We start from the raw sequence: 23449 nt of genomic DNA on the forward strand, positions 1-23449 counted from the left end.
CTCCGCAAAGTCCTCTCTTCCGAGGAGGATAAGTACACATGTATCGAAGCATTTGGTTAAGATGAAGTCAAAAACAAATAGTTCTTTGATGGAAATCGTGTTTAACTTTGATGTGCAGCAGCAATTGTTAAGGTTTCTTCCCTCTCTTAATCATTCATACATACCGTAGCAACAACAGCATACCTACATGAGTACCGGTACTCGAACACGCATTCATCAATGCTGATGTAGATCTCGGAGGTAGATAAGATGGAGCAGGTCAGAATGGGCCAATGATATTCGGTCGAAAGATGGAATTGGAATAAGGAAAATCAATGTGACCCAAAAATGATGGATGCGGATGATCAAACGCAAACTCAAAATAATCACTCGTTGTCCTTACATTCCTTCCCCATCCCCAGATGATCTTGATAGGAGATCCTTTTTCTAGAACATTTCCCAAGGCTTCTCTCACTTGATCTTCCATCGTTTGTCTAGTCCATCGTTTCATTTTCATTGTCATTGTCATTGTCATTGTCATTGTCATCGTCATGTTCTTTCTCGCTTCGACTTGCCTGCGAATGGGGATTTGAGGAGTGGTGATAGGTTAGCGGTATCTACCGTTGGCTACCCGCCTGCCTACCGTTAACGAGGTAGATGTCATGTTGATGAGTGGTGGGTAAGGATGTAGGTGTATGGCTGTTTCTTTTACTTAGTGGGTGCGAGGACGGAGCGGACGGAGAGTACCTACCTACCTGGCATGTACTTCTACTCCGTATGGAAGAAGGAAAATGTTCTAAAATTCCTTCTTTGCTTTTTCTTTAGATGGGTGCAGGCACAGGTGCAGGTGCAGGTGCAGGTGTAGTAAGGTATCTAGGGATTCTTTGCATTGAAGCTTTTCCTCAACTGTTGGGCTTGTTGCTTTTGTGTTATATCTTTCGAGGTATTCAGGGTGTAGTCTTCATATCTACAGGTTCTAGAGTGTAATACGTAGATAGATCACTCACCCGCGTTTTGTATATATCCTACCTGTGTAGTATTTAGCATTGAATATCTAATATCTAGTGTCTAGTGTCTAGTGTCTAGTATGTAGTATGTAGTATGTAGTATGTAGCATCTCGCACCTACCTACTTGAGCACATTCAACTATACATTCAATTATACATACATTCAATTATACATACATTCAATTATACATACATTCACATACATACATTCACATACATACATTCACATACATACATTCACATACATACATTCACATACATACATACCACTTACCACTTACCACTTACCATCCCTCATCCGGCATTTAAATTTTAAACCAAATTGACGCCTTTCCACATGCACCCAATGAAATCAATTATATCACATCTAGACCTGAAAGTAAGAAAAAGGAATCCATAATTTCTCATCCAATCATGTAAATCGGACCAATCAATTTATCCACTCTTCCTTCCTTTACGAATTACGATAGATACTAGAGATACTAGATACTGACTAATTGACGAGGTAGGGTCTCTACTCTTCCCTTCCATCATCCATGATTATTCATTCTCCATTGTCCATTTCCCTGGGGTTGAGAGTCAATAGCAAAATACCTAGCTGGGTATGGCTTACCAGGTATGGCTGAAGGCGGATGGCTGATGGCTGATGGCTCATGGCTCATGGCTCATGGCTCATGGCTCTCATCTCATGGTCCACAGTCTACGGCTGGCTCATGGCTTATGGCTTTTCCCACTCTTTCTTTTACCTGCTCCCTCCCTCCTGATTTCTTCTTAAATTCCTTCCATAACTTCCATAACTTCCATCCATCCTTCTAGATCTTAGCCTGATTGAGCAAAATTCCAAATTGATCCAATCATAATTCTTCATTCGTCCAGATAGCTAAATTCAAACTCTCTTTCAACTTCTCAATTTCACATCCTAAATCTCTCTCTCTCTTCCCCCTTCCCTTTTTTCGGGGGCATGTTCCATTTCTTTCTCACCTAAAAAACAGGGTATTCCTTCCATCTTCTACCTTCTACCTTCTCCCTCTCCCTCTCCCTCCCTCGTCTCTGAACGTATCTATCTCCCTTCCAAATTCTTTCTCATATTGTATATCGACTTCTACCTACCTAGCATGTCGCACAGTTGAACGTATCTTCCACAACTAATGATACATCAAACTTCAATCAGTCTTTTCTTCCATATCGACAAACGAACGAACGCGCGAAACAAAAGTACAAAATAAATAAATCCACCGGCGACAAACCACAACCACAACCACAACCACAACCACAACACTAACTGGACTCGAACTCGAATCAAAACCCAAGGACTTTCCCTGAAGAGCTTCCCCTCCCCTCCAAAAAAGACACACACCTGTCAATCCTTTATAACTTTTTTTTTTCAATATCATCTTGAGATCTTTTCTTCTTCTTCTATTGTTGTGGAGCGTATAGCGTATATCACATTCTATATTCTCTATTCTCTATTCTATATCTCCATTGCGACAACGAAATACAATCAAAATAATGTCCTTCTTTTGATTTCCTATTTCCCTTCTCTCCCCCTCCCTCCCCTACGGCATTGTTCTCCCACACACCCACACCCACACCCACACCCACACACACACATATACAAAATCACCGTAACGAGTATTCGTATGTACTCGAACGAATCGAATTGACCACTTTTTTTATTTGAAAGAAATTTGTGAGAAGGAGGGATGAGAAGTTCATACTTCTTAACCTATACCTACCTACATTCTGTATAATACCATACTACACAATAACCCAACACGCACAAGATACATGTACTGCTGCTTCTGTCTTTGAAAGACTCAAAACAGCCAAATCAAAAACAAGACTCAGTACTCAAAACTCAAGACTCCATGCCAATACCAATACCATTACCAATACCAAAATCAGGATTAGGATCAAGATCAAGATCACATTCAAATTCAAATTCAAACTCAACCAAAAGCCCCTCTTTTCAATCATATCCACTCTCCGAAACTCATTCCACATTCATCACCATCCATCTGAACTCCAATTAGTCGAATTTCCACTTCCGTTACACTACAGAGTCCAGAACTACCTCGATTCTCTATTACACGTACAGGGCTTCCCTGTCATTGCGAAACACTTCCAATCTACTTTATTCCTTTTACGAAGTTCGGTTGCATTTTCTTTCATACCAATTTCGAAATTCCCTCGGTCCTTTCATACCAAAATCGTCGCGCGAATAAAAATATCGTCATCGACTTTTCGTAAGAGAAACCGACATCCGAAACAAAGACATTGAACAGAAGGGGAAAACAAGGGATTGATTTTCAAAACGAGACTCGGGCGATCCAAAAGAAAAAGGCGCTGCGCTCGAGCCAGCTTGCCCCCGTGCGACACGGTAATTGGGCTGTCGAGCTCAATCCATTGCCTTTTTTTCTTTCCTTTGCTTTTTACTGCCTATATTACCATTTAATATTGGTCAAAAAGCCCGCGGATATTGGTGGTGAGCGGGTATATAGATTTGGTGTTGTGGTGTGCGAAAGACAGTGGCAGTAATGGACTACGCCGCATGCAACATTGTCTACGTGGATCGCAGAGCTCTCGAGGACAAAGTGGTGCGAAGAGAGGATGTGGTGTCCAATGTCTCGACCTTGGAAAATTCGGCCCCGACCACGGATGGCGCGACGACACCACGAGCGATCAATCCGGTTGATAATAATGTGAACATTTTATTGACTTCTTTCACTGAAGGTAGGTTCAATTTAATTGAGACGGGTGCTTCAATTGGTCCTGGGTTGGACTGCAATTGATGATGGAATTGACAAAATATAGTTCACGTGTGTACCTCGGGCAAGTCCTGCATGTCGAAAGTTTCCGACCTGAATCGCGAATCGACCGTGGATTTAATCCCTACCCTCGTTTTAATAGAGATTCCGCATGATGATCAAGTGAATGAGCGACCTGCGAGGGATGTTCGGACACCATCGCCCAGTTCCAAGCAACAGAATGATGGAATGCTGGATGATGATTTTGGGGAGGTGTATGGAATACAATTATTACAATGGGTCGCATCCGAAATTCAACAACATCGCTTCTCGAAGCTCGTTGTCCCGGTCGCCGTGGTTTCCTCGTCGGAGCCAAGTCTTTCAATAGGCTCGGCAAAAAATCGTATGAGTTCGAGGTCGGAACCCGCTCCTGCAACCGGATATGATATGGGCAAACCAAATCGAAAATCGACCGGCATCTATATTCCATTAGATCAGAGGAGGACCATGAAACTTTTAGACATCGGAGCTTTGGATGTCATAACCAGTCCCCTTTTACTAGAACGATTGCCCAGTTTGGCGGTACATGCGTATCGCGCGCACAAAGATGCATCCAAGGATCAGAGGGTGTTGCTGGAAAAGAAGAGGGGAAGGAAACGCTCATGGGTTGGTGTTGAGGATCAAAAACCTTATGCATATTTAAGAGAAGAAATGGTATCTAGATTGATGGAAGGAATTTGCACGCTTAATAGTGAAGAAGTAGAAGAATATGGCCAATGGAGAGTGACGGTTTCATTAGATCGGAGAGAATTGATAGCCCAGGCCATTAGTTCTTGGCACTTTTCGGCTCATGATTTTGAGGACGATGAACTTCTTTACGCATCATCACTAATGTTCCAGCATGCACTCTCTGTACCAGAATTGGAGAGGTGGCGGATATCTACAGGTGCGTTTCAGAACAAATGATTCGGGTGATAACCGGCCCCGGCCATGCTGACATCCGTTGCAGAAAACCTGACCGCATTTCTCATCACCAGCCGAGAAGCATACAATAGTTTTGTGCCATATCATAATTTCCGTCATGTCGTCGATGTTCTTCAAGCCATATTTCACTTTCTCGTCCGGTTAGGTAACCTTCCAGAATATCCACCCAGCCCAGATGGGATGACCAGTCAAAAATCATCGCCAATTGCCGAACTCATTAGACCATTTGATGCTCTTACCTTGATGATTACTGCCATTGGCCACGATGTAGGTCACCCTGGCGTCAACAATGCATTTCTTGTACATCTGAATGCACCACTCGCTCAACTTTACAATGATCGATCCGTCCTTGAATCATTCCATTGCGCAGCTTACTCTCAAATATTGCGTCGTCATTGGCTCGCGGCTTTCGAGGAGCGTGACATGCGACATCTCATGATAAGCACAATCTTGGCAACAGATATGGGTTTGCACTTCGATTACATGAAGAAGCTTGGCTATCTCCAGGAAAAGCTACATGAAAATGGTGGTGTGACTGACGGTTGGAACGGTCGAACGATCGAAGACCAACGAACACTCGCCTGCTCTTTACTAATCAAATGTGCAGACATAAGTAACGTGGTATGTTAAATGGACACTACCAAAGAAACTCAATCATTGACATGAGTGCAGGCACGAAAATTTGATACCGCAACTCGATGGACCGAAATATTGACTGATGAGTTCGCTCGTCAAGCATCTATGGAACAAGATTTGGGTATACCAACGGCCCTGTATGCGGCTCCTGTTCGAGAAGTCATTGAACTTGGCAAATCTCAAATAGGTTTTATGAATATGTTTGCCATACCATTGTTTGGTGGTGTGACTGATGTCATGCCTGGTATGGCATTTTGTGTTGAGGAATTGGAGAGAAATAAAGCTGCCTGGGAGAGCAGGATAGCTTTAGAACAAGAGAGAATGAGACAAGAAGACGGGTTCTTAGGGCCTCCTGACAGTATGCACTCAGGCATGCGCTCTCCCCGCACGATGAGTATTGCCCAGCCATCTCAAGATGAATCTGCTAGCCAAGATGTCACCTCGAGATCAGGCGAACCCTCAAACATTCGTGTCCAAGCAATGCTTAACAAAGGCCCATTTCGACAATATTCAAATGATGAATCGCCCAAAGGTACGAAACAGGGAACAATAGAACTTCCCCAGTCAGCGACCTTGCCTGATCGAAGATCATCCAAACCCAGTTACCTTCAACTGAGTTACGCAACCGCAAGTGCACCAGGACTTCTCGATCACCCTAGCCAGGACGTAGAAATCTTTGCCAATGGAGATCGACAAATCAATGGCGTACTAGTTCAACCATCCCTTTCTACGGATGTGGTAGTGGTAGATCCACCTACGCCGAAAGAATTCATCCCGTCAAACCAAAGAATTAGTGAAACTACAACTGAGGGTAGCAACTCAGGTTCCGCTGGAGAATGGTCTGCAGGTGCAACAACGAACAACAAAAGCCCCTTTTCACCTAGCACTCAAGCGACGAGCTTCGCGAGCGAAGATTCGAATAATGATAGAGCGGTCACACCTACTCATGCATCCCCACTAATTAATAGTTCGAGTCATTCTTCCACAGGCTATGATAAATCAAATCACTCTACAAACGATGGATCGAGTTTGCCCGAAGCGAGTTCGGATCTTAAAGTCTTGGCGGAGACGGGGAGAAATTTGAAAAAGAAACCCAGTCGGTTCAGAATGAACGGATTACATTTCTGGAAGAGGAAAAATGGTAATCCACCAATGCCAGCCGGGATGCCGGATAAGCAGGAGTCTGACGGGACTGCGGGTTGACGCGAAGTAAGAAAAGGAGTAACACGAGAATGAAATACACAACTCGACGAATTCACTGACGATAATGTTTTGAGATGAGATTAAGATTTTGGTACGGCAATCGGGGATGTTTTGTTCAGGTTCTTGTTTGTATGATTATTTTATTTGTTTCTGTACATTGTACACGATGTGGTCATTTGTTTTGGAGGTATTTCTTTCGAATCTTGCCACCTCAAAGGGTAAACGAGGAATAAAATACCTCTGTGTTTATGGGTTTCTTCAAAACAAAGACGGGATTGGCGTTTTAACTTTTCTTTCCTTTTCTTTTCACCTTCTTCTTCTTCTTCTTCTTCTTCTGGCACGGGGATGGAAGATGGATGGGTTTCAAATCCTCCAGATCGATTTGAAAGGTGTGGATGGCGTTCGACTCTTTTATTTATTTATGTTAATGGATGGTTGGTTTGGTGCTTGCTGGATGCATGTTTGCATGAACGGATGCTGATTGCTATTGGGGAAATTGGGAGGAAGGGGAGACGGGGGAGAAGAGGAAACGACGGTTTATATCCAAGTTGGTAGGCAGGTTAGACTTTTGGGCTTCTAGGCCAGGGGGGAAGAATATAGGATGGGATGGATGGTAATACATCTGGGGATGGGAATTTTAAGTATGGTTTGGAGCTAGGCTTGGGGTATTCTTTTTTTCTGATGGGGTAGATATGGATGAGAAGGGATTCTATTTGGATTCTTTGCGAAAGAGAGGAAGGTAGTGGCACGCGTGAAAGTCACGTCGAGTACATTATTCTGATGTGGGAAGATGATAGGGATTGAGGAAAAGAAATGGAAGAATGAAGGAAAGTAGATTAAATTTTCAATCCAACTCATTTTAATGCTTTGCTTTGTATTAAAGCGCGAGCAAAATAACCAAGCAAAGAATCATTCAATCAAAGTTTCAATAACTTGTACTTGTGATGTTTGTGATATCAAAGGTAATGAATACTATATCCTTCTCTTCTCATCGTTCTAGAATCTATTGTGAGGGTTATTTTGAAACGCTATCACCTACCTAGTAGCTTTATTAGAGTTATACATATATGACAATATCTATACTTTTAGAAGTCGCCATATACGAGGACTGTAAAAGCTACATTGATGTATATATAAGGGCTATCGATCTTCGTATAAATTTTTTAGTAAGAGTTCCTAACAACCTAGATGCCATCAGTGTGATACGCCGGTCAAACTCTGGTCCGTTACACCCCGCGCCTACCATACATAGCTAGTACCTACCTAGATAGCCAAAGCTTTAAGCTTGTAACGAATCAATTCTATCAATTCCCATCATTTCATCATTTCCATCGTTCTATCATTCCCACTCTTCACGACTTCTCTACATTACATTGTACATCAAATTACAAGGTCTTGTAAGATTTACATACCTACAATCCAATCTCTCAATTGCGATACCCTAAGATGGCTTTTTGACTGGTTCTAATTAATTCTTAATTCGAGCGAAAACAATACCTGGAAACCTATCATTCTTCTTCTCTGTGCGACTCACCATGAAATGCTACAACCCATCTGCGTTTGTTCCCATGGCGGTTACATTGGTAACCGTCATAATTTATCTCGGTGTTTTCATACCTCTCCTCATCATTCAAGAGACGGTACCTTCAGCTCCTGATGATCCCACTCTTTACAATGGCTTAAATCTTACGGAAGCATGGCTCGATCTTCAAAGCTTGAGTGATGGCTATCATCCTTTCAATAGTCGCAAGAATGACGATGTGCGAGATTGGTTATTGAAGAGGATTGATGAGATACTTCATCACAATCAGATTCAGTATACTACCGAAACCGACAGCGCCACTATCTCTGAAACTCAGATCAAGTCCGATTTCGACGCAGAAGCTCCCGAGTCGGTATCGAGTCCCAGTAATCCCAATGACGATTCTGCAGAATATTACCATGAGGATCTGCGAACACGTAAAGAATCGCCTGCGGTTACTGTATTCAATGATTTACGTTCAAATTATTCCAGCAATGCTCTCACCAGTATTGGAGTTAAAGGACGGAAGCTTGGGATAAGCACATACTTTGAAGGAAATAATATCATATGTTATATCCGAGGTAGTGATGATGAAGAGGGAGAGTGGTGGAAGACTGGATCCGTTAATTCCAAAGGAAAAATTCATGGCAAGGGCGGTGTTATGGTCAATGCCCATTTTGATAGTGTCTCGACGGGCTTTGGAGCTACAGACGATGGTGTAGGAGTTGTTACAGCACTTCAATTGATCCGCTATTTCACGACACCGGAAAATAGACCACAGAAAGGCTTTGTTGCCCTGTTTAATAATGGTGAGGAGGATGGTTTATATGGTGCGAAAGCATTTTTGTCGCATCCAATGGCAAAATTTGTTCATACTTTCTTGAATCTGGAAGGCGCTGGGGCTGGTGGTAGAGCTACCTTGTTCCGGAGTACAGATTCCGAGGTCACTCGAGCTTATGCACACGCCAAACATCCTTTTGGGACAGTTGTTAGTTCGGACGGATTTTCCTTAGGATATGTGAGAAGTGAAACCGATTATGTTGTTTTCCGAGCAGAAGGTTATCGTGGATTGGACGTTGCTTTTTGGCAACCAAGATCTCAATACCATACCGATCAAGATGATGCTAAACACACATCGATAGACTCATTATGGCACATGTTATCAGCATCTGTTGCTACTACTCGATCTCTTACCAAGGATACTAGTAATACATTTTTGGGACCACGTGGTGACGATAAAATCGGAAAAGTCAGCAATGGAAAAGGCTCTGATGGTGTTTGGTTCGATATATTTGGCACCGTTTTTGCAGTGTTTAAGCTGAGAACTCTCTTTGCTTGGTCACTCACTCTACTCATTGCAGCCCCGTTGATGCTCTTCGCCGTTTCATATCTTCTTAATCGACAGGAAAAATTCTACTTCTTTGCTGGATCCATCAAGGCTAAGAATCCTGAAGACGAACCCATTTCTCTTGGTGGATGGCGCGGCGCCTTTCGCTACCCTATCACTCTGATCATTACCGGTACCATTACCTTTGGTTGTGCATCGCTGATTAACAAAATCAATCCTATGATTGTCTACTCTTCTCCCTACTCTGTATGGAGTATGTCTGCGAGTTTGTTCTTCTCGATATTCTGGTTCATCATGGCTGGTTGCAATTTTGTTAGACCTTCCGCACTTCAAAGAGGTTATGCCTTCATGTGGTTGTTCGTATTTGGTTGGATTATTCTTGTGGCTGCTACAGTATATGAAGATCGCTTCAAAATAAGCGGTGGTTATTTGTTCGTGTTTTACGAAGCTGCAATTTTCCTTGCTACCTTGATCGCCATTGGTGAACAATTTGCGTTGCCTAAAAAATCTACATACGTTGAGAATGCTCAACATGACCATGACGGCAATCAAGATTCTCATCATCAAGCCGTAATGGGTAATGATGGGGCTAATGGGGCCGATGAAGCTAATGCTGACCACGGAGTGGGACCAGAAGAAGACTCAGAAGATAGTGTGAACGGATTGGCAATTCCTCATGAGACAACTCCACTTATTGGAGGTGGAGCACCTACTCAGCGCTCTTCAGTTAGCACCACTTTTGCTAACCGATACCGACATGTTGTCCCAGAAGCTTATGATGGGCCAGCTGATCATCACGATAAAAAAGGTCATAAGAAACATCCTTATGGGGGTGAACAGGACTGGTCTGCCAAATTACCTATATGGACATGGCTGATTCAATATCTCCTTGTTGGTCCATTCATACTAATTGTTGTTGGACAAGTTGGTCTATTCTTAGTAGCTGCTCTGCATCAAACGGGAACTGATGGTAGTCCACTTCTTTTACCATACCTTGTTGTTGCTGTGTTCTCCATTCTATTATTACTTCCAGTAACACCCTTCATTCATCGACTTACACATCATCTGCCAACATTCTTTTTCCTGGTCTTCATTGGAACTCTCATTTATAATCTTGTCGCCTTCCCTTTTTCGCCCAATAATCGATACAAAGCTTATTTCCAACAAACCGTCGACCTTGATACTGGCCTTCATAAAGTTACGCTTGTAGGAATCGAAGAATATATTCGCGAAATCATTGCCTCTATACCAAGCGCAGCAGGTCAAACTATCAACTGTGAAGAAAATCCTCGAATTCGTTCTGGACTTTCATTTTGCTCTTACGAAGGCATTGCTCCTAAAGTGGTTGATAACGTTGTGGATGGTGTCCCACCTGAGAAGGGATATGCAGATTGGCTCACGTATAATGTTACCAGAGTTCCAAACGAAAATAAAGCTACATTCCATATCTCGGGTCTGGAAACTCGCGCTTGCATTCTGAGATTTGACGATCCATTCTCGGAGTTCAAAGTTCATGGTGGAGCGAAAACGGAAGAGAGATGGGATGATGTACCGGATAGTGGAAGTGATCAAATCAAGTTGTGGAGTCGAGATTGGAATAAAGAATGGAAGGTAGATGTGGAATGGGCGGTAGGAGAAGATATGAAACCGGGTGAGGAGGGTAGAACAGGAAGAGTAGTTTGTTTGTGGAGTGATGCTAATAAGAGGGGAGTCATTCCTGCGTTGGATGAAGCGAGGAGGTTTAGTCCTGATTGGACAAGTATTGTTAAATTGATGGATGGGTTGGTGGAGGGAAGCAAGAGATTTGTTGTTTAGGTTTCGAGGGTGGAAAGGGGAAGGAGGGGGGATTCACAGGCAGGCGTTATTTGGACGAGAGAGAAGTATACATGTTTGTGAATGGTACGATACGATGGATGGTATGATTGGCATTTTTATATGAATGAGTGTACGTTAATGAGAATGAGAATGAGAACGAGAATGAAATAATTGAGCTTGATGAATTATGCGATTAGTGATTTGGTAGAGAATTTCAAGAGAGTGTTTGTATTATTAGGTAGCTCGGCTGCTCGGTAGGTACATTAGAGCGTAGACTACGTAAGATCTTACATTAAAAATTAGACGAGCGCCTATCTTCTTATCCCTCGGCATGACAACAGAAATTCGATGGATAAGATATCGTCATTGATTGCTTGTTCGCTTGTTACCCAGGAATGTAAGTAAGTGAAGTTAAGACACGAACGAAATTCTTGACGACGCACCTGGGACCTGGGTATCTGAACCGATTGATTACTGTTAAGTGGTTATTCACTTGTTCACTTGTTCACTTGTTCACTTGTTCGATTGTTCGATTGTATATCGATTTAATCACGTATTGTGAGTATCACCTGCACACACGTACTCTTGATGTGGATTGAAGGAGAGATTGTGATGGGGATGGTGGGTACGATGGTGGTGACGATGGTGGTGACGATGGTGGTGACGATAGAAAAGGAAAAGGAATAGGCTGATGAGCTAATGTTTTGGTAGGGTTGGGTTGGGTTGAGTTGGGTAGAGTAGGGTAGGGTAGGGTAGCTTGAATTAGAGAAGGCGAAGAAAGGAAGGGAGAGAAGGCAAGGCGAAGAAGGCGAAGAAGGAAAGGAAAGGAAGGCAAAGGAAGGCAAAGAAGGCAAAGAAGGAAAGGAAAGGAAATAGTTAGGTGCTATACCTACCTACACACATACCTTACCTACCTTCATATATAATAGGTATCTATCTAGATATCTACCCACCTACACAATGTCTTCTTCAACAAGTCTAAGGCGAGAGGTAATTGGACTTTATAAAGGTATGTATTTCCTCTTCTCTTCTCTTCCCTTTACCCTCATCCCCTCATCCCCCCCTCATCCCCCCCTCATCCCCCCCTCATCCCCCCCTCATCCCCAACTAACACCCCTCCCCCCTCCTAGAACTCCTCCACCTCGGCCACTCCTACCCCCTCGGTTACACCTATTTCCGCAGCCGCTTACACCGCGCCTTCATGAGTAATGCGCATTTGACGACTGTGGCGGAGATACGCGCGGGGATTGAACGGGCGGAGTTTGTGAGGAAGGGTAGGTGCCTGTTTTATTCTGTGTTTTATTGTTTGTTTGTTTTTGTTTGTTTGTTTTTGTTTGTTTGTTTTTTTGATCTTTTCTTTTGGTGCAATTGAGATTTTAGGGGATGGGATGGGGATGGGGATGGGGATTGGGGGAGAGAGGGGATGGGGGGAGGAGGGGAGGAGAAGAGGAGAAGAGAGGGGAGGAGGAGAAAGAAGACAAACGCGGGTAATTTTTTTTTTTGAATATATATGCTAATGATTCTATGGTTTTGGGGAGAGTAGAGATTGAAGCATTGTACGTTACATCCATCCATCACATCACATCACTTACATTACCACATTACCACATTACCACATTACCACATTACCACATTACCACATTACCACATTACCACATTACCACATTACCACATTACCACATTACCACATTACCACATTACCACATTATCACATTATCACATTATCACATCACCAAATACCCTCTTCGCAACTCAATTATCCATTGTGAGAGCACGAGAAGATGAAAGTGGGAGGTTCACACAAGAATACAAGTATCAAATTTACACACGTAGAAACATAAGCTGATTAAATACATATTGGGTATATCCAGGTACTATCTTAAAAGGTATCGAGCGCTGCGCCAAAGATACAAAGAAGGATGACGATCATATCCAATCATGAATAGCATACGCCGATGCAAATGCAGGCGTAGATACAGGTGTGGGAGATATACAAACCTTGCGGAAAACATATGATATTGGTAATATGTCCAATAGGATTTATACTTCGATATCGAGAGGATTATTTCGGGGTCGAGATGTTTTAGGATGAGAAGGGATATCTGTTCCGGAATCGAGACATCTTAGGACGAGGAAGAAGTGGAAAATCTATTCGCATACGCGAGATGTATGATAGGAGATATGATATAGTGGAGGCGAGCCGAGGAGATAATCGAAATGGTAATAGGCAATATAAACATACGAAGAAGAGAAGATTGGAGGAGAAAGAGCAGATAGATTCGAAGGCAGTAGATCACCTCTCAAGTATTCGAATCAGACTTTGGATCCTTTTTCTTTGCCCACCAAGCACCGACTTCCAAGCACTCTCCCCAAGACGTTCCATTGTTCTTCAATAAATCCGTCATCAGATTCCCACACCAACGATCCCATTCATCCATACTTTTCCCACTCGCTTCTTTCAATAATGGTTCTAAACTCTCAATCATTTGTATAATGCTCATTAATGCTGTTCTGCGAAGAGCCGCTTGTCCCGGCGTAAGGTGTTTGCGATCAATTTCTTTAGCTTTCCCTTTCGATCCATTGAGTCCGTTGAGGGAGGTGGCAGATCCGCCGACTCCTTCACGTTCCCAACGTACTTCACCAAGGGGAATTGCTAATCTTCGACTTTCGATTTGTTCGAGGACTGCAGCTTCTTGGAGAAGCATGGGTCGAATACTGGTACATGGCATGGTAGGTAAATCTCGGGTGTCGAGGGCCTTGGATATCCATGTATTGTAGTCTATGAGATATTGATTTTGTGGTGCTGCTAATGGGGTTTGTGGTGTTATGGTATATGCGCCCATCGCATTAGTGTGTATTTGTTTGTGAGCTTGAACAGAGTTATCTTTGTCCTTTGCAGCTGGTGGTGCGTGTGATAAGAGCATTCGGATAGTATGATCGCCGTCCCATATTTCTAGTACACCTCCAGGTTTTAAGATTCGTAAATATTCATCCATTAAGGGTTGCGGATTGTCTTTAGTAGATTGTGCCATGCTGAAATCCTTGACCATAATGAGGGAGAATTCTTCGTCGCGAAAAGGGAGAGGCGTCTTTCTCAAGTCGTGCTGAACGAATCGCCAATTCATATCATCGTCTGCATCCATACGAGGAGCTAGCGGTGCGATATCAATACCCGTGAATTGTATCGAAGAATGGCCTTTGTGCGAAAAATGCTTGTGGCACATTACACTCCAAAAGCCTGTGCCGCAAGCAATTTCGAGTACTCGTTTGGGAGGACGATTGTTGAAAGCTGATGAACATGTAGGGCCGTTGAAGACTTGACACAACAACATAGTCCGTAGAGTCTGCCGATGGATTTCTGGAAGATCGCATGGTAGAGGATATGCCAATGAAGGATCCCGTAGGTATCGGCGACCATTTCGTTTCGTAAATGGTTGTGCCATGAAAGCTTCTGGTGATGATGATCCAAATGGATCACGATCACGATCACGATCCCTCTCCAATGAATTTATTTTCGAAATGGAACTCGAACCAGTGGTACTTGAAATGCTATTAGATCTTCCTACGGAATCGGAAGCTCCTCTCTGCTGGTGGACGGCGGAATTGGTGGAGGCATACCGTTCCACTCCGCTTGCATTTTTGATGCTGTGAGAAGAATGACCCGAAGTCGATGATGATTTGCGCTTTGCTTTCGCTTCTGAAGCGGCCCGGGCTTTGTTGGTTTGATTTGCGGAGTGTTTGTAATCGAGTAAAGGGGTCGATAGCATACCCACACCCACAACACCCGAAGTTGAAGTCAGGCTAGTTGCAGTATTCGTGTTGATCAATACCTCGGAAAATGGATCGTTATTCTTATGATTATCGCCTCTAGATGTAGGAGTTCCAACAAGAGTGGGAGGAGAGGAGCGAATTTGTTGCAGATTTAGTGGTGGAACTGGATGATCCGAATCTAATTGTAATGACAATTCATTTCTCTGTGAATTGGATTTGGATTGGGATCGGGATCTGCTTTTGGAAAATAGTCTCACGGGTTGTGCTTGTGAATGTACTGAGATATTTGTATGTGCTGACGGCGGTTTGGAACGATCAGGTTTTTGGACCGTGGTATTATAAAAGAAGCCTGCTTCAGACATGATGAGTGAATATGATGATGCTCTTTTCCTTGAATTTTATGTTATTCGAATAGGCCTCATTGGCGAACAAGTTAAAAACTAATAAATCATCGTTATAGGTGACGAGTTCCTGGAGTATAATGGCTATAGGTTTCGGTCCAGTACCCAAGGAAATCCGTTGATATTTTTGCCTAATTGAAAACCCCCTCCAACTTTTGGTATCGTGATGAACTTTGAAGTATTCGCGTTCCAGACAACGAATGGCCTTCTGTGTTAAAATGGGGAAGCTGGGGGTAAGAATTTGATGAAAGTAGTAGATATGTATGTATCGGTAATGTGACGCTGTTAGATGTTTGTGACTCGTGAATGCAGTGCTTGATGAAGTATTTAAGTAGGTACGAGTAGAGTTTGTGTAATTCTCCGCATTGCAGGTGATCTCTTGACCATGTACAGAAGCAGTAAGATAGTAAGGCGAGTAGTCAGATTAATACGTATCAGGCTGGAAACTATATAGCTTCGTATGTTCGAGTGACAGATTGATAGCACGTGGAATCGTGGAAAAGTCCTTCCTATGCATTAAATCCAAGCGGGAAACCAGGTAGAAAGACAAGCAAATCCTAGAAATCGATCGGATTGAGCGACCCAGTGGCATTTGGGCGTCAAGGGTTTTCTAATATTGTACGAGTACTTCCGTATCCTATAGACCAATGATGCGAGGACTTTCGAAGATCTCGAGGATTCTAAATTGATATCTCGTAATGTTGTGATGCGGATGCTGATAATGATATTTAACTACATTCATTTAAATTGTTATGAATATCGATTTTGGCGGAGTATCAATTCCTTATTGTGAAAATCCGGGGAAAAGGAGGGGGAAATTCTAGCCTTATATTATGATATAAAAAAGCTAAGTCTAGACAAATCATGCATTCATCAGATCACTTTGAACATCAAATTAGACAACTAATTCGTTGGGAGTGATCATACATCTTACAACTAAGGGAAGTCATATCTACGGTCGTATTCATATTTCCCAATGCCGGGGGTTCAAGAAAAGATCGATTCATTGAGGGAAATTGAAAATATTGAGTATGCAGTAAGACCTATAACTCCACGTCCAATACATTGGAAGCGAGCATTTCCTGGAGGGCTCGGAGGGTTAACTTCAGCATTGGTAGTTTTCCCCGCGCTCACTCGCAGATGTACCCTGCTTAATGGGAAGTTCCAATCACCACCCAACCTAAATCATGATCCGATTGGTGATACAAACTTGTACCTTTGAAAGTTTTCCCGAGATTAATGTTGGTTGGGTTAGCTTTCAACCAGTTTGAGTTATACCCCCGTGTCGTCGTACCCCAGGTTTCACACACGAGTAGTCGTTTAACAACTAAACAGTGTTCTTTTCGGATTCGTGGCTGCTCCTTCAGACAGACATAGTGACTTCTCCGGACCGTCTGAAAAGCAACTGTTTGATCCGGAGTTGTGCGTAAAAATCCTATCGACTTTACCAACCGCCCGCAACTTGTGAGATTATGTTGAAAGGATGAATTTAATCGTGTTAAATGAAATATTGATGATTGGATGAATCTAGAATTCCAGACCAAATAAAGTCTTGCAGGATGTTGGGACTCGAGAATCTAAAATGCAGCAAAAGATAGGACAAAAGGCTTCTTGCATATATAACATGGGACAAATGTTTTCCATATGCCATATAGCACAGTTTCTAGTCGTCCTAGATAAGGACGGATGTTACCTCATCAGAACCGAGTTGGACAGGAGCATGAAAGATTGGGAGTATTTACTTGTTTCGAATAGATTTCAAGTAACATCTTATAGGTCAATGGATTCGAAACATGAAACAAGGTAGACTGAAAACGTTCCAAGAGCAAAGTTAATTGATGTAAGAAGACAACCAAGTACCGTCTTGTCATACATACCAAGTACGTACCTATCTAGCAGTACTTATTGTTTATACCTGGAACAAGACCTCAATGCTTTAAATGGGATAGCCGAGCCCATTTCATAGAACCTGAAGTGTATTGAGGAGGTAATACTATCATATGATTTCAATAACGTTTGTTAAAAAGTCAAAGACAAAACATATAGTTTCAGTTCGTCTAAGAATTGACAATCCTATACCATCGAGAACTTTGAATTGAAGCCCAAGAGTCACTCGCTTGAGATTCACGTGATTTCACTTTTTGGCGCTAAGCTCTCATCCATGTTGAGGTTCGGCTCAGTCCTAGTTGGAGCTTTAGTGGGTGAACCACATCTTAAGCAGGAAGTTGACGATAACATCAATACAGCGAATTCAATCTTACAAGATCCTCTTTTCCTCGCAGTGTTTAACGTATGAGAAGGTTTTCATCTTGATTCCAAGGTAGTACTATTTCTTTTGCTTCTTAAGTGGAAGAACAAATTCTTTTTCTTTCAACAGTGTTCACATCTCAAGATAGCCACTTACCAGTTACAAGATAATAGACCCGACACTTACAACTTGAACGGTTCACTCTTTACATCTGCGAGATCATTCACGAAAGCCCAAAGGTCGATTAAATACTCCGAATACGCGCCGCACGCAATTCACCGTACCGAAACTTTGAAAACATACATATCCATCTGATTCCAACATCGATTGCTTCGCGCACAGTAGCGCACCCCACCACTGGTAACTTTGATATCGTGGTATATTCCAGAAGATATTTTCGAGGGACCTATGTGCCAACGAAGAAGAAACCGATCTCCAGCTTCGAAACCACCAGTCTAACCGGTCCTCGGTTTATCCCATCTCCTTCAACGGCTTGCGCTCACAAAGCTGAGCCGACGCCTCCGCTAGATCTCTATCTGCGGTGGTTTTAATGGCAGATGGTTACAGATTTTCACAGCAGAGCGCTGGGAACTATTATTACCCTCAAACTACACACCATCCAAGACATTTGATACGCACTGGGACACCTCCAAATAACATTCGGTCTGCCTTTAACACGAATACTCCATCCCCAAGTCGAACCCCCGATCCTCAATCTCCCGCTCACGGTCTTTACGGTATGTTTAACCATCAGCAAGGGCAGCATGGGCGTGTCAATGGCGCAGGACGAGGCGCTATGGCAAGCATGATGCCATATCCTCACTTTCCCACACATCAGTCTCAGCACAATCAACACCACGCCAATATTCAGCAAGACCATAATGCACACAATTCCAACGGGGTGAACCATCATGCGAACTTCCCCTCTGTTGGCATGCAGAATTCGGCTTCCACTTTCACTCCAAACCTACAAAATGGACATACGACAAACGCACATAGTGCTCAGGCTCAGGTAATGAATGAACACTGGCAGAAACAATTGGATTTGTATGCGGAAGGAAAGAAGGCAAAACAGAGTGGTGCGCATTATTTTGCTAGATCCAAAGCAGGGGAAAATACTGTTGATAAAGCCACAACGATATCAACCGAGGAAGAATCAGAGAATGCGAGTCGAAACAGGCCCTCGAATACGGATACTATTAAGCGTCAAGATTGGCATAATATGGATATGAGCGGACTTGGACTACGAGCATTATCAATTGAAGTATTCCACTATACTTTCCTCCAAGAGTTATACGTGGCATCCAACGCCCTCACATCTATACCTTCAGCCATTGGTCAATTGCGACACCTCCGTCATCTTGATGCCTCAAACAATGCATTGCAGACTCTACCCCCCGAATTAGGCATGTGTGTATATCTGAAGAATTTACTACTGTTCGATAATCAACTTACGTCATTACCACAATCATTTGGATCACTCTATCAACTCGAGATGTTAGGCATTGAAGGCAATAAACAAATGGATCCTGCCATTAGAAGTGAAATCATGGAGAAGGGAACTAAAGCTCTTATCCATACTCTTAAAGAAGAAGCTCCAGGTGAGTTCATAAGTCTACAATTTCTATCTCGTGACTAATTGGTCCAAGTACCTCCTCCTCCCGCCCCTAGAGAAATGATTGATCTACTGAATGGCACAACGGTTGCCCCTGACGTCGAGCGGTTCACTGTTTTCTCTTACAACATTTTATGTGATAATTATGTGGGACCCGGTCAATACGGTTACGTTCCGTCTAAAGCATTGGATTGGGAGCATCGAAGGCACGAGATACTACGCGAAATCGAAGAACGAGATGCGGACTTTGTATGTCTCCAAGAAGTTGATGCTGAAAACTTCCGCGAATTTTTCAGTGTGAAACTTGCATACAAAGATTATAAAGGTGTATGGTGGCCAAAATCACGAGCCAAGACTATGTCAGAGTCAGCCGCAAAGGCTGTCGATGGCTGCGCAACCTTCTATAAGAACAACAAATACATTCTGCTCGATAAGCAACTTATCGATTTTGCAAACATCGCAATTAACAGACCTGATATGAAAAATCAACATGACATTTTCAATCGTGTCATGCCTAGGGACCACATTGCAGTGTTGGCTTTCTTCGAGAACCGCCTCACTGGATCACGCGTTATTGTTGCCAATGCACACATATTCTGGGATCCAGCGTATGCTGATGTCAAACTAATCCAAATTGCAATTCTAATGGAGAGCATCAGCAAGTTTGCTGAGAAATATCAACGACACCCAGCATGCAAAGATAAAAAAGCGTATACTATTACGGACGATTCAGATCCTGATGCCCCTGTGGAAGTTGCTCCAGAACCTGCCCCGTCCATGGAATATACGAATAAGACACAAATACCGCTTATTGTTTGTGGTGATTTAAATTCTACTTCAGATTCCAGCGTCTACGAATTGTTAGCTACTGGAAGAGTTGCTCCAGATCATCCAGACCTTGGCAACTATCAATATGGAAATTTCACGAGAGACGGAATTGAACACCCTTTCTCCCTTCGTTCTGCCTATACTAACTTAGCTGACGGTCCACAAGAATTAACATGGACCAATTATACACCCGGTTTCACTGATCACATTGATCATATCTGGTACTCGACTAACGCACTCGAAAATACCGATTTGTTGGGGCCTGTAGATGAAGAGTACATGAGAACAGTGCCCGGTTTACCACACTACCATTTCCCTAGTGATCATCTAGCACTCTTAGCCCGATTCAATGTCAAGATGCCAAAAACCAAGAAACCCCATCAAGATCCACCTGATTTCGGTCCGTCGAGTCACCATGATCGACGAAGAGATTAGAATATACATGGAGCAAAAGCATAAGCTTCAACTTCTAAGCTCAATGGCTAGAAGGATGGATTTCAATGAACGGAAAGGGGAGGAGTTTATTTTTCTTTCTTGTGTTTATTCCATGGGCTTGGAAATTGGTGGTTTGGCAGGCTACTGGCAGGCGTGGAGCGTTGTATGCATTTTCGAACCGACTTTTTTCACACTCTCTTTTGCGGTCTTCTTATCGGGTTTTGTTTTCATGTAATGATTAGGTTTCAGAGGTGGATGGTGTGACCGTGTCAGGGTGAGATCTGACCGGGCAAAGCGTGGGAGATGGGAAGGGATGAATATGGGTATGCGAGGGTGAGATGAGATGAGATATATGCAAGCAAAACAAGATACATGTTAGTGTATAGAACAACATGATACACTTGTTTTGCCCCTTTTCAAATTCATTTCCACTACTTTGATTGATTTGGTGAATGATGACATACATAGGTATTTGGATATTGAACAAGATCTTATTGCGAGTGATGTTCATACGATACTACTACAATACAGCATAAACAAACTATCGATATTTATATGGCATACAGTCACTCAAGGCTGTGACTAATCACTGTTTCTTTGGTACTGGTACCATCAATCAGTTAACTTACTCTTCGCCCGGAACTTGAGCGTTTTTCGTGTGATCTACTAGGTAGATATCTCTTGTTTGGATTGTTCGTTTCTGTTTTCATCTAGTTCCTTGTGCGTGCCTAATTTTCGGTCTTGCATGACCTTCCTAGAGTTTTGTTGACAAAGAAGTGCGATATGCATATATGCATGGTTGGCAACAATCTGCATTGGGCTGTGTGTTCTTAGATTCCGCTTTGTTTATGAATGTCAGCGCATTTAAAGTTTGCAAAATATAAGTACCTAGGTTCATATTTTATTCTGATACCCGCCTATCTTGCAAATTTGCAACTTGATTTTGACACGCGAGAGAGTTTTGGTTAGATGCCCAAGATGTCGGAACCTGCTGTCAAAAATCCAATTCCACGTCGCAATATCCCGCCTGAGGAGGATCTGCTACGTATGCGTCAGATGATTGCGGTATGGCATAAATTGAAGGCTCATTGGAAAGCGTCGGAGCTGTATGCGGAGCAGGTGGGTTTTATACGGAGTGAGATTTTACCGTTGGGGTATTTGATGGTTTCCAAGGCGGTTTGTGTTGGGATTGGGAAAATGGATGGGTGGCGGGTGAGAGGAGAGGAGAGGAGGAATGAGAAAGGAGAGGAATGGAAGTTGGATGTGGAATATGGTGCGAAGGGATTGAAGGGATTGTGTCAATTGGTTATGTTTCAATGTTGGGTGGAGATTTTGAGTAAGTGTTTTCTGTTTACTTTCGGTGCTTCTAGGGGGCTTGGTTCTGCTTATAGCTAGATTCAATTATCATATGTGATGTTTTATTCATCGTATATAGCTCTACGAAAACTAACACGCAACTCAGGAGAAGATTTCGCACTCCCCAACACCGCCATAGCATTCTATTTTCCGCGCGGGCTGAGCAGAATCGAAGCACTCTTCATGCAGGGATTGGGATATAAAAGTAACATCGTGCGATATTACCACGAATTGAAAAATGTGGTGACGCCGGACACATTTCTATTTGCAACGAGTAAACATGTCAAATTTTGGCATAGGGGGTTGTTAGAGTTGGTGGTGCCAGGCTTAATGGTGAGCGCACCGTTGCAGGTTAATGGGTATTGGGAGAATTATGGGAGAGGGTGAGTTTGTTCTCCTTGAAAGTTGGAAGTTGGAAGTGGAGATGAGAGGATGTATATTCTTGTTTATGCTGACATGAATACAGCACTCAACGAGTGTTCAGACGCTTTCTCAACACGGTAAAGAGTCGCAAACTTGGACCCCTCGTCGACATCACTTCTCTTACCTTTACCGAGCTCAGGGATTCTAGATGGAAACTGGATATTAGAGAAGCTACTGAATTGCGCATGAGTGAAATATCGATGAATTATGAATTTTACTGGCGGCCTGATCCGGAACCAGAATCGGCGGAAGGAAACAAGAAAGAGATAGAGAAGCCAATGTATGGATGGTATACACCTATGGCTTGGCATAAACTTCCCGGTCCGACTGGTATTCCCGGAGATATTTACGATATGGGAGATGTAGAAGCAAAACGGCACGCGAAGACTCTATCGTGGTGGGGACGGATTGTACTGAAAGCACCGATACCAGGGCTTGTTTATCTCGATATCGTCTTGCGATGCGTGAAAACCCTTTTTGTCAATGTATTCTGGCCGGTTAATTTCGGGACAAACGGGGGGAGCTTGGGAAAGATAGAAGCAGTCTGGGGTTCTAAGGAAGAGGAAGATGGGACGGTGTGGTATCTGGTGGAGAGGAAGACGAAAACCGGGACGGAATGGGGATATCAGCCAAGTTTGACTTTGGGGCCGGGAGTTTGGGAAATGGTGAAAGATTTTCATTACGCGTGTCCAGGGAGGAAGAGGGGAGATGTGCAGCTGGGGTGGTGGGAAATTGTGGGGCTGCTTATTGAGATGTATTGGGGTTCTTATTGTGCTCAGTGTGAGGATGAGAAGAAATCTTGATTGAGCTTGGTTGTGTCTTGAATTAGAATCTTAGTAGAGATAGGATAGGTCCCCGGAAACGTTGTTGGCGTTTGGGACTAGAATATTTCGGAGAACTTTCCTCGCGAGAATGTGAGAAATGAACAATCCCATCTCACTGATATGGGACGAAGGCGCCGATTCGACTCATGGATGAATGATTCGCATGTGAAAAATGGCCCCCAAAAATTGATATTGCTGTGAGTTCGATAAAGTTAGAAGGACACAAACGTGCCCAGCCATTGAATCTATGCCCTCTTTTCACTCCCACCATGCAGAAAAGAATAGTTTCTACTTCCTTGATCTCAAT

General features: G+C 43.1%; 5 protein-coding genes across 5 annotated transcripts; 4 read left to right on the plus strand and 1 right to left on the minus strand.

Moving 5' to 3' along the window:
* Positions 1-3523: 3523 nt before the first annotated feature.
* Positions 3524-6556, plus strand: Bfra_002140 (putative 3 5 -cyclic nucleotide phosphodiesterase protein; the record flags this gene model as incomplete). Its single annotated transcript, XM_037332564.1, has 4 exons — positions 3524-3719; positions 3801-4679; positions 4743-5338; positions 5390-6556. 4 exons carry the CDS (start codon positions 3524-3526, stop codon positions 6554-6556), a joined length of 2838 nt encoding a protein of 945 aa, XP_037196718.1.
* Positions 6557-8091: 1535 nt separating this feature from the next.
* On the plus strand, positions 8092-11241 carry Bfra_002141 (putative peptidase family m28 family protein; the record flags this gene model as incomplete). The annotated part of the gene is made up of 1 exon (XM_037332565.1): positions 8092-11241. The coding sequence occupies one exon, from the start codon at positions 8092-8094 to the stop codon at positions 11239-11241; it is 3150 nt and encodes a 1049-aa protein (XP_037196719.1).
* A 2300-nt stretch (positions 11242-13541) lies between these two features.
* On the minus strand, positions 13542-15374 carry Bfra_002142 (putative sam binding domain-containing protein containing protein; the record flags this gene model as incomplete). Its single annotated transcript, XM_037332566.1, has 1 exon — positions 13542-15374. One exon carries the CDS (start codon positions 15372-15374, stop codon positions 13542-13544), a length of 1833 nt encoding a protein of 610 aa, XP_037196720.1.
* Positions 15375-17574: 2200 nt separating this feature from the next.
* On the plus strand, positions 17575-20539 carry Bfra_002143 (putative glucose-repressible alcohol dehydrogenase transcriptional effector protein; the record flags this gene model as incomplete). The annotated part of the gene is made up of 3 exons (XM_037332567.1): positions 17575-17703; positions 18242-19262; positions 19311-20539. The coding sequence occupies 3 exons, from the start codon at positions 17575-17577 to the stop codon at positions 20537-20539; spliced, it is 2379 nt and encodes a 792-aa protein (XP_037196721.1).
* Positions 20540-21517: 978 nt separating this feature from the next.
* On the plus strand, positions 21518-23121 carry Bfra_002144 (uncharacterized protein; the record flags this gene model as incomplete). Its single annotated transcript, XM_037332568.1, has 3 exons — positions 21518-21875; positions 22002-22278; positions 22362-23121. The coding sequence occupies 3 exons, from the start codon at positions 21518-21520 to the stop codon at positions 23119-23121; spliced, it is 1395 nt and encodes a 464-aa protein (XP_037196722.1).
* Positions 23122-23449: the final 328 nt, after the last annotated feature.

The sequence above is a fragment of the Botrytis fragariae genome (assembly GCF_013461495.1).
Source record: "Botrytis fragariae strain BVB16 chromosome Unknown tig00000006, whole genome shotgun sequence".
Classification (NCBI taxonomy): Eukaryota; Fungi; Ascomycota; class Leotiomycetes; order Helotiales; family Sclerotiniaceae; genus Botrytis; species Botrytis fragariae.